The 15239-nt window shown below is 41.0% G+C and overlaps 1 protein-coding gene across 8 annotated transcripts in view; it reads right to left on the bottom strand.

The window, feature by feature from the left end:
- Positions 1-1881: 1881 nt before the first annotated feature.
- The window catches only part of LOC119975037 (kinase suppressor of Ras 1-like), a 202755-nt gene continuing 189397 nt past the window's right edge, over positions 1882-15239 (bottom strand). For 4 of the 8 annotated variants that reach the window (XM_038814501.1, XM_038814498.1, XM_038814496.1 and 1 more), the window contains 5 exons: positions 14972-15105; positions 12392-12523; positions 11997-12132; positions 10614-10747; positions 1882-2900 (listed from right to left, as the gene is read on the bottom strand). In XM_038814501.1, the coding sequence (XP_038670429.1) occupies positions 2819-2900; positions 10614-10747; positions 11997-12132; positions 12392-12523; positions 14972-15105 (618 nt within the window). In that variant the 3' untranslated portion in view covers positions 1882-2818. Of the gene's footprint in view, positions 2901-3230; positions 3450-4880; positions 4917-6608; positions 6784-10613; positions 10748-11996; positions 12133-12391; positions 12524-14971; positions 15106-15239 lie in introns of those variants that run through there. The other 4 variants (XR_005462645.1, XM_038814499.1, XM_038814500.1 and 1 more) reach the window with 4 other exon arrangements.

Genomic DNA, 15239 nt, shown 5'->3' on the forward strand with positions numbered 1-15239 from the left:
TTGTGTAAATTAATCAATCTCGAGACAGAAAGTATACTTTGGGGACAAGCTCCCTTTCCCTCTTCTCCTCCCCCAATGGAGGAACTGGATGGGAAAGAGGGCAGAGTGGGATGAAGGATCTTTTCAGAGATTCAGACAGCGAACAAGACCTCAAGAATTTTCCTTCAGTAACTAGCTAGGCATAAACAATTCAAAAAGAGACACAAATGAAAATAAAGTAGGGAAAACAACACATTCCCAACTACAGTTTATCTCATGGTTATGCTGATGAGAGTAAGCAGAATGCTTTCCTTCCATTTTCTCTTCTTTCCTTGTAATAACCGCATTTGAGAAGCAAATATACATTACGGATTTTTGGGAGTTAGGTGCTTAACATTTCTTATCATCTATTAACTATCAACAGTAAACTAAGTAGACTGCATCAAAACGACACAATCTTTTGTCAATATGGCTCACATGTGGGACTTAGTAACAATGGTCCATTGTATCAATGTCAATACAGTTAGCAACAGATCAGCGATGCGGCTGCGCCTGGTACACTGTTCCACTGAAAGTATTTCTAAAACATGTTCTCTCTCCAACATGAGGTTTTTGTGCAGATTTTCTGTACACTGGTATATTCTGCTGTCAAGGGATACCAGTGTGCATAAAGTGTTGTTTGTGAATTTAAGTTTGTCAATCAATATGCATTTACACCCACCCTCACCTTTACCCCTCCCACCCGCTGCAAAGACAATTTATGGACCATGGTATAAAAGCAGCAGCAGCAACACGGATACAAAATTGGCTGAGTGACAGGAAACAGAGACTGGTGGTTAACATCTTTTGGGACTAGAGGAAGGTTTGTAGCTGAGCTCCTCCAGGGTGGGTGCTGCGCTCCATGCTCCTCCCAATATACATTAATGACCTAGACCGTGGTGCACAGGACACCACTTCAAAATATGTGGATGATACAAAACTTGGGAAGCATTGCGAGCTGTGGGGAGGATAGTATTGAACTTCAAATGGCAAGATGGTGGAATGGGTGGACAAGTGGCAAATGAAATTTAATGCAGAGAAGCACAAAGTGATTTATTTTGGTAAAAGGAACACGGAAAGACAATATAAAATAAAGTGTATGATTGTAATGGGGGCACAAGAGCAGAAGGACCTGGCTGTTGTTCCGCATACCTTATTGAAGGACAAGTTGAGAGAGTGGTTAGTATTCAATATCCCAGGTTTTATTAATAAGGGTTTGGAGTACAAGTGTAAGGAGGTTATATTAAACTTTATAAAACACTGGTTCAGCCTCAATCCGAGTACTGCGTCCAGTTTTGGGCATCGCATGAGAGAGGGCACACAAAAGATTGAGAATATTTCCAGGGATGAGGAACTTCAATTATATAGATAGATTGGAGGGTTTAGACTGTTTCCCAAAAGAGAAGGTTGAAAGGAGACTTTATAGAGGTATTCAAAATCATGATGTCTGGACTAAGTAGACAGGGACAAATTGTTCTCACTGGTGAAACGATCAAGAATGAGAGGGCACAGATTTAAGATTATTGGAAAAAGAAGCAATGGGGATGGGAGGTGAACTTTTTCACGAAACGGGATCTGGAATGCACTACCTGAGACTGTGGTGGAAGAAAATTCAATCAAGGCATTCAAAAGGGAATCGGACAATTATCTGAAAATGAAGATAAGGCGGCTCTGTGGCACAGTGGTTAGCACTGCTGCCTCACAGAGCCAGGGGTTCAGGTTCGATTCTGACCTTGGGTGACTGTCTGTATGGAGTTTGCATGTTCTCCCCGTGTCTGCATGGGTTTCCTCCGGGTGCTCCGGTTTCCTCCCACCGTCCAAAGATGTGGTTAGGTGAATTGGCCAATCTAAATTGTCCCTTAGTGTCCAAAGGTTAGGTAGGGTTACAGGGATAGGGCAGGGGATTGAGCTGAGGGGTGCTCTTTCAGAGGGTCAGTGAAGACTTGATGGGCCGAACGGCCTCCTTCTGCACTGTAGGGATTCTATAGGCGAGGAAATAGCTCTCAAAGTGATCAGAAGAGCCATGCAGCCACATGGACAGAATGGTCTCCTGCTGTGCTGTAACAATTATGTGATGTTGAGTTACTTGCATCACTTGTTATTTAATGGTTCTTTAACCACAATTTTGAACCCATGCGCATGAATTTTAATTGGTGCTCTGTTAATACGTCGTTATTTATTGCTTTGTCTGAAGCATTTTCTGCTTTATACTAAAACTGTGAACCTGATGGAAGAATTTCCCCCACCGTTCCTGTTCCCAGTTTAATTCAGTGCCCGCAGTATCTACTAATATATAGTATAAAGAACTTGGCCTTGATTGTAGAGATTTAGATCCAAGCTGTTCATAATTTGCCTTTCAGATTCTTCACCAGCAACAGCATAGTGTGAACAATCCCACAAGCAAGGGTGCCCAATTAACGTGAAACAGTTTCAGATAAATGGCTTAACTCAGTTTTCATTCTTCGACTTGACTATTTCTTTGTGGATTAACAGAATTTTTATGATGCATTAAGTTCTGATGAGCTGAGGTTGTAAAATCTCCAGCAAATAAAATGCATATTTGAGACAATTCTTTTGAGACTTGGATCAAGATGTGTACTATTTCATTTAAACATTTATACGTCGGCTACTAAGAATTAAGTATCCAGATACTCTACAGCCCCATTCTTTTCTCATTCATTTAGCCAGCTCAATTGTCAGACAAAAACATGTGAACTATGAAGCATTTTCAGAGATATTTTGAGGAACATACAATGGTATCACTGCAACACAGCCCATGAAAACAAAATGAGCAACCCCATTAAAGCTTTTGATTGCTTTGCTGTTCCAGAATGACCAGGTCAAGTCTTTCGAAACTTGCAAGACCTTTGCTACTTATAATGCTGAAAAGAAAACAGGAGAAATAGAACAGGTTAACTTATTTTTCCAATTCCATTCCAACAGGACAAGTGACCGCACAAGAAACATGTCAACTGTATTGCTATCTAGAAACAGCAATTGTGTAGCCAAGTTTAAAATAAAAACGTGGGGCGGAGCTAATAAGCACTTTAAGAGAAGTAGAAAACCACACACACTGCAGATGTTTTGTTTGTTTCTTCAGCGTGTGTGCAGCATTAGTATAGTCAGTAGTAAAACCAGACCCAGTTCAGTTACAGGTATTTTGTCTGAAGTACTTCCGAGTAACCAGGCTCATTCTGTTAGTATGAAGGATGTTTTTCTGCAAACGATGTTATCTTTGAAGCCATTAGCCCAGAGAAGGAAAATCAGAAAGGCAAAGAAGCTTGGGAGGGTTAGGCATTACTGTTACACTGTCTCCACGGGTTACATTTGAAGATCTAACGATGGAAATGATTGCCAAAGTTGTTGCATCACAGGGGGGGAATTTTGGATGCATGCAAGGCAGACCCAGATATTGCACCAGTAGCTACAACCTGGAAAAGGGAAAAAAAAGACAGGAGAATTCAAAGTTAATCAGTTAAGATAAAAAGAAATCAACTCAAACCATGCACAGTGAAAAACTGCAAATCAAGCTTTCAGTATTAATTTCCTTAAATTAGTACAAGCAATAGAATAGTAGGGAAAACATGTGAATTTCTGAATGTGAAACCAACTGTCTTCTAAAATGCTACAGCAAATTTACCTGAAAGTGAAAAACTTCACTGTTAGGGGTCATACTATAAAAGCATCCTCAGGAATAGGAAAAGTTCATTAGATTGAACAATACTGTCATATCTGCTACACATTAACTACACTCACCCATGCTGTAATTGGGACCAAAGGATTAGGCTTTCAAATATTGTCATTTATTGCTACGACTGAAAAAAGATTTGCATTTAGTTACGCTTTTCACAGCCACTGGACATCTGAAGGCATTATACAGCCAATGGAGACATTGTTGTAATGTAGAAAACAAACAATTGGTTCATTATTATATTATCCTACAAATGGATAAATTAATGCATGTATTCCATATCTAGATTTCTATTGCAACAAATCTAGGATTTCAAATTAAATTAAGTCGGATCCCTCTGCACAAAGACCAATAGTTCCTTGAAAGCACCTTGCACCGTGGGAATGCTAAAGGCGCATGCATTAATTTGGGTACTCGTGCTCTATCTGGAAAGTGACATCTTCAGTGTGCGCACCTCTAGGAAGGCATTCTGTTTTAGGACAGAGGGAAGGTGTGGGAACGTGGTAATGTATAGTTTTACTGTGTTTGTTTTCAGGTTAATGGAAAGAACTGTCCAACTGGGGGCAAAATGGGGCACAAGGTGTCAAAGTATGCCACCTGCAGAGAAAGGCTGAAGAAAGAAATGATGGAGATTGAGTTGGGCATAATAGGGGATGGGAGATTCTGCAGCTTGATCATTTCCTAAGCTACATCTTTAAACCAAAGAGACAGAGATATTTTTGGGTAATTGATCTTTTTTTCCTCAATTCTTCTGATTATTTTCGTACTGTATTAAAGTGGCACACTGACAACACAATTTTGACGGTGATATGCAAAATATTCGTGAATAAAATCTTTAATGCACAATCGTACATGAGACGAGATGTTTGCTATAGATTAGTTCTTACTGTTCAACAAAGCTGGATCATCCAAAAATCCCACACCGGTCATATTACTGGACTATCTTAACCCCAGGCAAATAAAAAAAAACCGTGCAAATATTTGGTAACATCCTGTAAATTGTGCAATAAAAAGTCTTGAAACATGGAAAACTTCATTTTTGTATCCAGTCACTGGAAAATGACTGCTTTTCTAAAAAAAAACTTCTTGGTCTACAGGTCACAAGGAAGGATTGGATACATTGAAGTTGGGAAGGAGGTTAGTATGTCTAAAAGTGAAAGCAGTTACTCACTACTTGCTGCCGTCTTTTTTTTTTCAGAATGACAACCTAAATGAGATACAGTACATTGTTTAGAATGAAGAGACAAATCTTTGAAGCCAAATATATTAGCAACACATTTTGAAGTTTTTTCCCCAATCACAGTTCATGACAAATTAATATCAGTTACATGGCATTTGTGATCAACAAATTGGCTGGTTATATATTTGCATAGTTCCAAAATACTGATCAGCAAAAATGTCAAATACAGCCATTTTATACCATTGTTTTAGCATTCAACTACTGGTGGTTAGTGGAAACAGCTTTGTTAAACAGTAAGTTAACTATTTCTTTTCTAAATTTAGAATATAGACAATGAAAAGCATTTCAAATCTTGCACCCTCCCGCCGTACAGAAAATAAGTCATTAATGTTAGGTGGATTGGCCATGATAAATTGCCCTTAGTGTCCAAAATTGCCCTTAGTGTTGGGTGGGGTTACTGGGTTATGGGGATAGGGTGGAGATGATGACCTTGTGTAGGGTGCTCTTTCCAGGAGCCGGTGCAGACTCGATGGGCCGAATGGCCTCCTTCTGCACTATAAATTCTATGATAATGTCTTTTATATTGTTCTCAAACAAGTGTGTTTATAATCACCTTTTCTTTAATATCAAGGTAATTCAGAGGCTATTCCTTCCCATTATAAACCCCAAATTCCTGCTCTTGCCTCAGCCTTCAGATTCTAAAAATTATAACCTTGGAACAGCAGTGTCCTTGCAATGAGCAATCCTTTTATTCGGTCATTCAAATTAAACAAGTAATGAAGCAACTAGCCAAGTGTTCTCATTAGTAGGTCCCGCACTAACTAGCACAGATTGCGTGGGAAGCTGCCGTGATTTTTTTTTTTATAGACCAGACTTCGCAGTCACCTTCAGAACTTGCAATTCACAACATTCCAAAACACTGAAAAAGAGAGATGATTATTCCATACTGTGTATGTTCAAGAAAATGCAGAATAAGAGAAAAATGCAGAATTATGCAACAAGTTAGTGTGTTCACTGTGGGGGCGACGCGTGGTAGGGGAGGGAAACTGTATTCTGGATTTTCATATCCCCAATGTATGAATAAATTCTCCCTGATATCACCCTGATTGGCCTAGCTCTAATTTTATGGTTGTGTCCCCTTGTGCTGGACTCCTCCACCAAAGGAAATAGTTTCTCTCTACCCCACCAGTTCCTGAAATCACCTTGAATATATTAACAAATAATCTCTTAATCTTCTATTCATAAGAGAATACAAGCCTAGATCATGCACCCTATCCCCGCAATTTAACCCTTTTCAGCCCCGCCAACACCGTTGAACGTGGATGGTGCTCTCTCCAAGGCCAGTATATCCTTCCCGAGATGTGGTACCTAGAACTGAAGACAGTACTCTCAATGCCATCTAACTATATTTTGTATAACTGCAACCGTACATCCAATTTTTTATATTCGAATGCCCTGGATATAAAGGCTAACATATTGTTAGGATTTAAAATGATTTCCCCGTCTTACACCATCGTAACATGGAGAAAAATATCATTGGAGATCTCTGTTTACTAACACATGTTTAAGTCCACATATTAACAGTGAATATTTGTCAATTACACCCAAATCTAAAGGACACCCAAAGCAAAACAATCCAACCCTTTAGGAAGGGCTTCCACTATTGTAGCTGGTCGCAGCCATGCCAATGCACTTTATATACAGCTACCGTCAAAAAAATGACAATCAAAAGAAAGGCTACTTTTATTTGGAAGAGAAATACTACAGATAAACAGTAGAAGCTGCACAAGATCCAAGATAGCCTGTCAACGGTCTTGTTGAAGATCACAAAGCAGGGTAATGATGCAAGGCTTGGTGCCAATGATGGTCAGGGAGGGAATAAGGGTGCCAGCATCTTAGAGAACGTGATTCAGTCACAAAGATTTAAATATTCCCAAAAATATTAAAGATAAAAGCATTGCAGGAATATCAAGGTTTAACAGTGTTCAAAGTTTAAATACAAGTGAATGATGAGATATTCAAATAAAAGGTCAGATGTTGTAGGATCGTACAGGTTAGCAGTCCAGGGTTATGGATGTCCAAGGAGTTACAAGAGGATACCACAGCGTTCACACAAGAACGGGAAGAGAGATGGAGGAAGGTGATGAACAGGCCAAAAAGAGAGAGAAAATAAGTGTTAGGTCTAATTTTTAGTTATAATAAATATAAAGTTAACAAAAGATAAAGATTTTTTTTAAAAGCACAATCGTAACTTTCTTTCACATTCATACATCAGTAATACATTCCAATTATATGATGTCAGCTCTCGGGCAGAACCCAGTTGGTGGAAGCTTTGTTATCTACACTAACACAATGTGGTAAAGTATGTGTTAGAGGACTTGAAATGGAAAGCACACTGCTGAACTTGTACAATTCATACCAATTAGAGATTTACACGAGAAGTCATCTGGAATATTTGAAGCTGGTGTTTTTAAAACATGAAATTGATTCGGCGAATCCCACCTCAACATAGGTGGGCTACGCAGGCAGGAGCCTCATCAAATCATGTACATTGGGTTCCAATGCTGCATTTAGCTTTTTGACACAACTGTGGTCTTCCACTGGATGGCGAGTGTGCTCAATCAGTGGAACTAAGTGGCTAAACCATAATTCCTTAAATGAGCCATCGTAGGCCAATCCATCAACTCAAGTTTAAAATCCACTTTAATGGGTCAGTCACCTCCTGGTCTCAAAATATCATATCGGCTGCTGATCCCTCCACATCATTTCCCCACAATCCACCCCCCCAGATTCCCACCTTCTTTGAATGGCTTACTTCTCACCCGGCTACAGAGGGGACACTGGATTTCACATGCCCGTGGATGACGAGCCACTGGCCAGCGGTCAGTGCTCATTCAGCATTGGCAGCTGGTCAACATTATTGTAATGAGATCGGACAATAAATACAGGCATCCCCATTGCTCTGCCCAATAAACATGATCCAGTGACCGGATTTGGACTGTGCCTTATTTTAAGTGAATGAGGGGACAATTTATCAACCTTCCAATGACTGAAAATTCTAACCAAATTATGGTGCAGATTTATCAGGTCGAAACTGAAGCCATTGATTCATTGTTGGGATAAGTAGGCTGTCATTTCAAATTTGAGGTTTTTCAGTGGAAGTGGTAAATCATCTATATGCTCTTAGGATTACTATAGAAATGGTGAAATACCAGAGGAAGCAAACAGATCAAAGACAAATAGTATGGAAGTAGGTACAATATGTGGTATACGCTCATGCCCAAAATAAGAACCAGCTCGGTGACTTTGTAATGATTGTATGCATATTTATCAGAGTTTTATATTTTTTCTACAGTCAAAGCATTATTTTTTAAAATAAATTTTGAGTACACAATTAATTTTTTCGAATTAAGAGGCAATTTAGCATGGCCAATCCAACTACCCTGCACATCTTTGGGTTGTGGGGGTGAAACCCACGAAGACACGGGAAAATTGTGCAAACTCCACATGGACAGTGATCCGGGGCCGGGATCGAACCCAGGTCCTCGCAGCCATGAGGCAGCAATGCTAACCACTGCGCCACCGTGACGTCCTACAATCAAAGCATTATTAGCATGAAAAGAACACAATCATAACATGAAGCTCTCAATTTTGATTCTGAACGGTTACCAATCTCAGCTGGACTATTGGGGGAATGTGAAAGGCTGTATGATCGAAGAGTGTAAGAAACGTTAAAAAGCAGGTCACAGGGGCAGCACGGTGGCCTAGTGGTTAGCACCACCGCCTCACGGCGCTGAGGTCCCAGGTTCGATCCCGGCTCTGGGTCACTGTCTGTGTGGAGTTTGCACATTCTCCCCGTGTCTGCGTGGGTTTCGCCCCCACAACCCAAAAATGTGCAGAGTAGGTGGATTGGCCACGCTAAATTGCCCCTTAATAGAAAAAATAATTGGGTAATCTAAATTTAAAAAAAAAAAAAAAAAAGCAGGTCACTGTGAGCCCTCTCTCAGATTGCCCACTAATGCTATGCAGAGCAGAGTTGACGGAAGTCCATATTTAAGCTTGTGACTGTGCCCAGCAGAGGCAGAAAATTCTAGATAAAGAAATTAAAGTAATTGGAAGCACTTTGATTTGCGAGTAAACCCATGTAGAAAAGGGGGGGGGGGGGAGGAGGAGAAGAGGCGGGATTAGGCTTGAGTTGGATGATCAACTATGATCATAATGAATGGCGGGGCATGCTCAAAGAGCGAAAGACCTCCTCCTGCTCCTATTTTCTATGTTTCTATTTTTCAGACGAGTACTTCCAATTGGTCTTTGCCTCTTCACCAACGAAAAACTCACCGTCGCTCAACTGTGTCCATTCTATTTCATCCTTTCCCCTCCCCCCAGAAACATGATAGGGCTCCCTCTGTCCTCGCCTTCTACCCACTAGCCCCTGTATTCAATAGATCATGCTCCGCCAGTGTGATGCCACCATCGGACACATCTTCCTCTCCCCTCTTAGCATTCTGAAAGGCTTATCCTTTATGACCACCTGGTCCACACTCAGTCACCCCCAAAACTTCTTCCCTTTGCTTCAGCACACTTTCATGCAAGCCCAGGAGATGCAACACCTGCCCTTTTACCGTCTCACCATCCAAGGACTCCAGACACCTTCCAAATGAGACAGAGATTTACTTGTGCTTCTTTCAACTTATCATCTCGTGTTCATCGCTTGTGGTCTTATTGCTGGGGATACCAAAGACAAACTGGTGGCTCCTTTGAGGCACACTTCTATTCGGCCCACATGCATGACCCAAGCTTCCAACCACCTGCCATTTTAATACCCCACCTTGTTCCAAATATGACTTTTCCGTCCTTGACCTGCTGCTGTATCCTTTTTTTAAAATAAATTTAGAGTGCCCAATTATTTTTTCCAATTAAGGGGCAATTTAGTGTGGAAAATCCACCTACTCTGCACATTTTTGGGTTGTGGGGGCGAAACCCACGCAGACATGGGGAGAATGTGCAAACTCCACACAGACAGTGACCCAGAGCCGGGATCGAACCTGGGACCTCAGCGCCGTGAGGCGGTTGTGCTAACCACTAGGCCACCGTGCTGCCCTTGCTGCTGTATCCTAATAGGGTTTAACATAAGCTTGAGAAACAGCAGCTCATCTTTCAACTGGGCATTTTAGCCTTTTGGACTCAACAATGAATTCAACAATTTTAGATTGTAACCAATTCTGCCATTTTGTTTCACTTTCATTACTGGTTTGTTTTCTTCCCCTCTTGTTTCTCTGCCAGGTCCTTTTCTTTGCTTCCAGGCAGCAGTTATTCAGCACCCTGCCATTCAGACCTCCTCTGGACACATCTTTTTTGTTTCTAACTTGAACAATGACCTCTCTTTTTGGCCGTGCTCCGTGAATCCAGTGTCATTTAATCTCTCCTGACCTCCACCCAATTACAGACATCCCCTTGTGTTGTTTTCCCCTTCTGACCTTCCCCTTGCTCAACGTCTGTTACATTTTTAACTTTGCTCTGGTTGGTCACAGAGCCGACATGTGAACTCTGTGTTTCTCTCCACAGATACGGCCAGGCCTGCTGAGCATTTCCAGCATTTTCTGTTTCAAGCACTGGCATCGGCAAAAACTAACAGTCGAGTTGGACTGGAAGAAAACGGAACTTTACCCAAGCAGATTGAAACACTACAATGTAAGGTACAAAACAAATTGATGAGATACTAACTCTGCAGATTTCCAGAAGTGGCCAGGGTGAGAAAGTCGCCTGTTGAGTTTTGGCAGTTTTTCAAGCATGTCCATCAGCTGAGTAAAAGTTGGCCTTTCATTTTGATCATAAGACCAACACGCAGACAGAATTTCCTGTAGAGCAAGCAGAGCAAGTTGTCAGTATTTCAGTTCCTCTCCGCTTACACAAAAGTTTGATCAGCAGGTTTGGGTTGGTCCTTGAAGTGGAAACATCATGCACCCTTGGTGCCAAAGAGATTTTTTTCTACTTCTGGTTTTTAATTAGTGGAATCCAGAATTGACTTATACTCTATTACCCCAGTTATTCACATGCTGCATGTCACAAAACGTCTTCAATACCACTTCAGCCATTTAACCACATTGTTTTTGAATGTACACACTTCAATTTCCCTCCCACTTCCCTTTGTTCACTGCTTTTCATCTGCAATCTTGTTCAGCTCTGACCAAGAGTTTACATCAGTTTTTCCGATTTATAATATGGTATTGATGGATTGAAGGTTATGCATGTATCATTGAGGTTAATTTTAGTACACCTACTAGGAATCAGCTAACTGCACACAGTGTAGGAATTGAACCTTGGATCCTGTGTTAATGATTTACCTGCGACGCCACCGGGAGAAGCTTAACCTTTATTCAAAACATGGAGGAGACATGATTTCAAATTTAGCGAACCCCAAAAAATGAGTGCATAAAACACCTGTTCAAATACATTTATCCAATCTGCCCCTAAATATTTTTGTTCAAATGAAAGGAGTTACATGAACAAGAGGCTCAAGTCCCTACAACTTTAAAATGCTTTAAATGTTTAAGGACTTTATTTTCACAAATCTGAAAGGCAGAGATTCTGCTATCCTAACTCAAAACTTGAACAGCTGCTCGGAGCTCTTCCTGCTTCTTCTCAAACAGAGGCTTGAACAATTCCCATCCACCACCACTCTCCTCCATCTGGCTGAACTTGTCCTCCCACTGAACAATTTCTCCTTTAACTTGTCACACTTCCTCCAAACCAAAGGAGTGGCTGTGGGTACCCGTATGGGTCCCAGTTTTGCCCATCTCTTTATGGCAGTGTTTTTCAAACTGTTTTGCCCGGACCCATTTTTACCAACCTTAGTGACCCATGCCGGCTGACCTTTGCGACCCACCATTTTCACTTATCTTTAATGTGACAGATGAGCCGCTTGATCCTCATGATCTCACCTGCTTTGTTTTCCAATGTTACATTGCTGATAATGACTCCAGTTGATGATGAGATCTCACTGCATCCGTTGAAACACACACACACACACACATTCTCCTCACAGATGCAGTCAGATCTGCTGAGGTTCTTTTTTTCCCCCAGATTTCTGCGATAGCCCTTACTCACCGTCACTTCCTTCCCCAAGGAAATTTGAGTTAGTAGATTTTGAACTCCTTCCCCACTGCCAACTTGCCAGATTATTGCCTCTACGGGTTGGTTCTTAAATGGCCAATCCCTTGCCTGAAGTTCATACCAAATAGTCCTGCAAGAACAAGAAAATTAACTGAATATCAATAATGTGTATTATGGAAAACTGCAGAGGTTTAAAACAAAATCTCATACTATGCTAGTTTACTTCTGGAATGTATCCCATTTACACCCGTGATGGTCTTGCGCTGCAAGAAATTAACTTTTCCCAGAGAAAAATAATTACAATCCTTAATAATTACAATCCTAGGAATCACGATCATTAATTTTTCTAAGAAATATTAGCTACAATATATAGGCATAATAGATCTTACCCAAATGCATATACATCTCCTGCCTTTGAAAAAGGGAGCTTGTCTTCATCCTTGCCCGAATACATTTCTTGGACTATTTCAGGAGCTACATAGCACAACCATCCATTCGGCAACTTCAGCTCATTCTCTCTCCTGCCACGATTTCAGAATAAAATCAGAAGACTCATTTTAAAATTACTAGCTTTGAATATCCTAACTCCAAATAAGAAAACGTACAAGATATTTACAATTCCTCCCTCTTTGAAAATACCAACTCATGATGGAATAATGTGCATCATCAATCCTCAGACACCTTTTTCAAGTGGCCATTAATAAGTGCACAGTAAGAAGCCTTACAATGCTAGGTTAAAGTCCGACAGGTTTGTTTCGAATCACTAGCTTTCGGAGTGCATTCTGATTTGAAACAAACCTGTTGGACTTTAACCTGGTGTTGTAAGACTTCTTACTGTGCCCACCCCAGTCCAACGCAGGCATCTCCACATCATTAATAATTGCAAACTTGGGGATATTTGCCGACATGAGCCATCACAGTCAAGCATCATCCCATCCAGACCCAAAATTCAAACAAATGATTTTCCAGCTGCCAAATATTTAGCGAAATATTGCACTAGATGTCAGGCCAGTGATGCAAAACCCAAGTTATTTCATCTGCCAAACGCCATGCTCTGCACTCCTTCGGATTCCACCAGCAAGGCCGAAAGGGGGTTCTGATGCATGAGCAGGCCAAAACCCCCATATATTCCGCCCAGGCACAAACCATGGAGAGGTCACTCCATGGTCACCTCACAGCGACAATAACAATATGGTAGACAGCAGTTACAATTTATAAGCCCAGCTTGATTGGCATAGAGAACTGGCGCCACGTGGGAGAGATCACTGTGTCTCATCGGATAGCTACTGCCCACCTCAAACCGGGCAGCCTTCAGTAACAGAGGCAAAAGGGAAGAGATGCAGCAGCTGGCAAGACATGAGACGACACCGCAAAAATACCCTGATGCTGCCAAACCAGCGACCCACTGGCGTACACCAATTGTCTCTCGAGAAGGGACGCCAAGAGAGATCAATCCATCCAAATCAGTGTAAAACATGGGATGATTTTGGTTTGATTCAATACAATGTTACATGTTATTTTTAGCCACAGAATAAAATCAATCAAAAGAATGCCTTGAACTAAATCCAACATCATAGCAAAGCAAAAAAATTTAATTTTAATTAGATAAATAAACCTGCTGTTTGCTATCTAAAAATGACAAGCAGCGGTTTTTTTTTTACATGTATTGCTGAGATGGGAGCATGGCATCTCTAACTGTCCTGGAGAAGATGGTGGTGAGCTGTCACCTTAAACTGTTGCAGTCCCTGTAGTACAGATAAACCCACAGTGCATTTTAGAGAGGGAGTTCCAGGTTTCTGACCCAACGACAGTTAAAGGAGTGGAAGGAGTGGCGATTTAGTTCCAAGTCAGGAACTTGCTTCACTGTAAACACATGGATCCACGTTCAGAAAGAAGTGCAGGGTAGGACTTCATCAATAATTTTGTAATTCAAGAATATTACTGCAGTCCTCAGGGGTTAACATTATTGTCCTCTTAGTCACAATAAGCAAAACTACCCTTTGCACAGCACATGACTGTGGTTCATAGTCATCCTAAAGAAACCTTGCCACCCACAACCAATTAAAATAACTTCCATTTCAAAGCACTTCGGAAGAGAGAAAGTTTTACATTAAAATTTAGGAGCTAAATCATGTCGAATCAAGAAAACATTGGCTCCATTTTTCATTAACTAATGCATTCCAACATTCTATCTGAACTTGTATTTTAAGATTTTTATCAATCATCTCTGGGGGGGAATGACTGGTTTCAAAAAGGTTAATTGGACTACTTACAGAGACCATTGTTTAAACTTTTTTTTAAATTTAGAGTACCCAATTCTTTTTTTCCAATGAAGGGGCAATTTAGCGTGGCCAATCCACCTACCCTGCACATCTTTGGGTTGTGGGGGCCAAACCCATGCAAACACTGGGAGAATGTGCAAACTCCACACAGACAGTGACCCAAAGCCGGGATCAAACCTGGAACCTCGGTGCCGTGAGGCAACAGGGCTAACCCACTGCTCCACCGTGCTGCCCTTCTATTGTTTAACCTTTGGTATATAGTTCCCCGATGTCTTGGCAATTTTATCCTCTATAGCTGAACTGTACATCTCCAGATGTGTCTGGAATCAGGAAATGTCAGTGTGATAGGGGACCCACAATTTTTGCAAAATCCCATTTGGGAAATCACCCAAAGCTGATGCTTCCAAATGACTATCCAGTGGACCCCATTGGGAAGGCATGGATGTAGAAATCAGGGCGGGGAACAATCTCCGTGTTCCCCATCCTACAAGTACAGCCGCTCACATTTACTCCGGAGGCTCACACATGAATGAATATTAGTCCAGACATAATGTGGTTGAGATACCAAAGTGTGTGGAAACACATTTTCACACGAGGTAGGGGAGAGTGAAAAGAATGAAGTGACAAAATTTTCAAGAAGACAAGTCCTTTGCATACCGATTTTTCAACAAGGCATTCTTGTCTCACCTGTCCTCTTGTACCACACCAGATATACCGAACAGTCCAAAGTCTGTGATAACAACTTTTCCATTGTCATAGAAAATATTCTTTGATTTCAAATCCTTGTGCACAATACCTCTTGCATGAAGGTACCCCATCCCCTGGAATAAAATAATTTGCAATTATACAGTGGGGAATTAGATTAAAAAGGAAAGGAATTAACCGCATAGATGCTATAAATACCAAGACCTAAACAAGAATATAAATTTCTGATAGAATTATAAAATATCGAGGA

The sequence above is a fragment of the Scyliorhinus canicula genome, chromosome 12, assembly GCF_902713615.1.
Source record: "Scyliorhinus canicula chromosome 12, sScyCan1.1, whole genome shotgun sequence".
Lineage (NCBI taxonomy): Eukaryota > Metazoa > Chordata > Chondrichthyes > Carcharhiniformes > Scyliorhinidae > Scyliorhinus > Scyliorhinus canicula.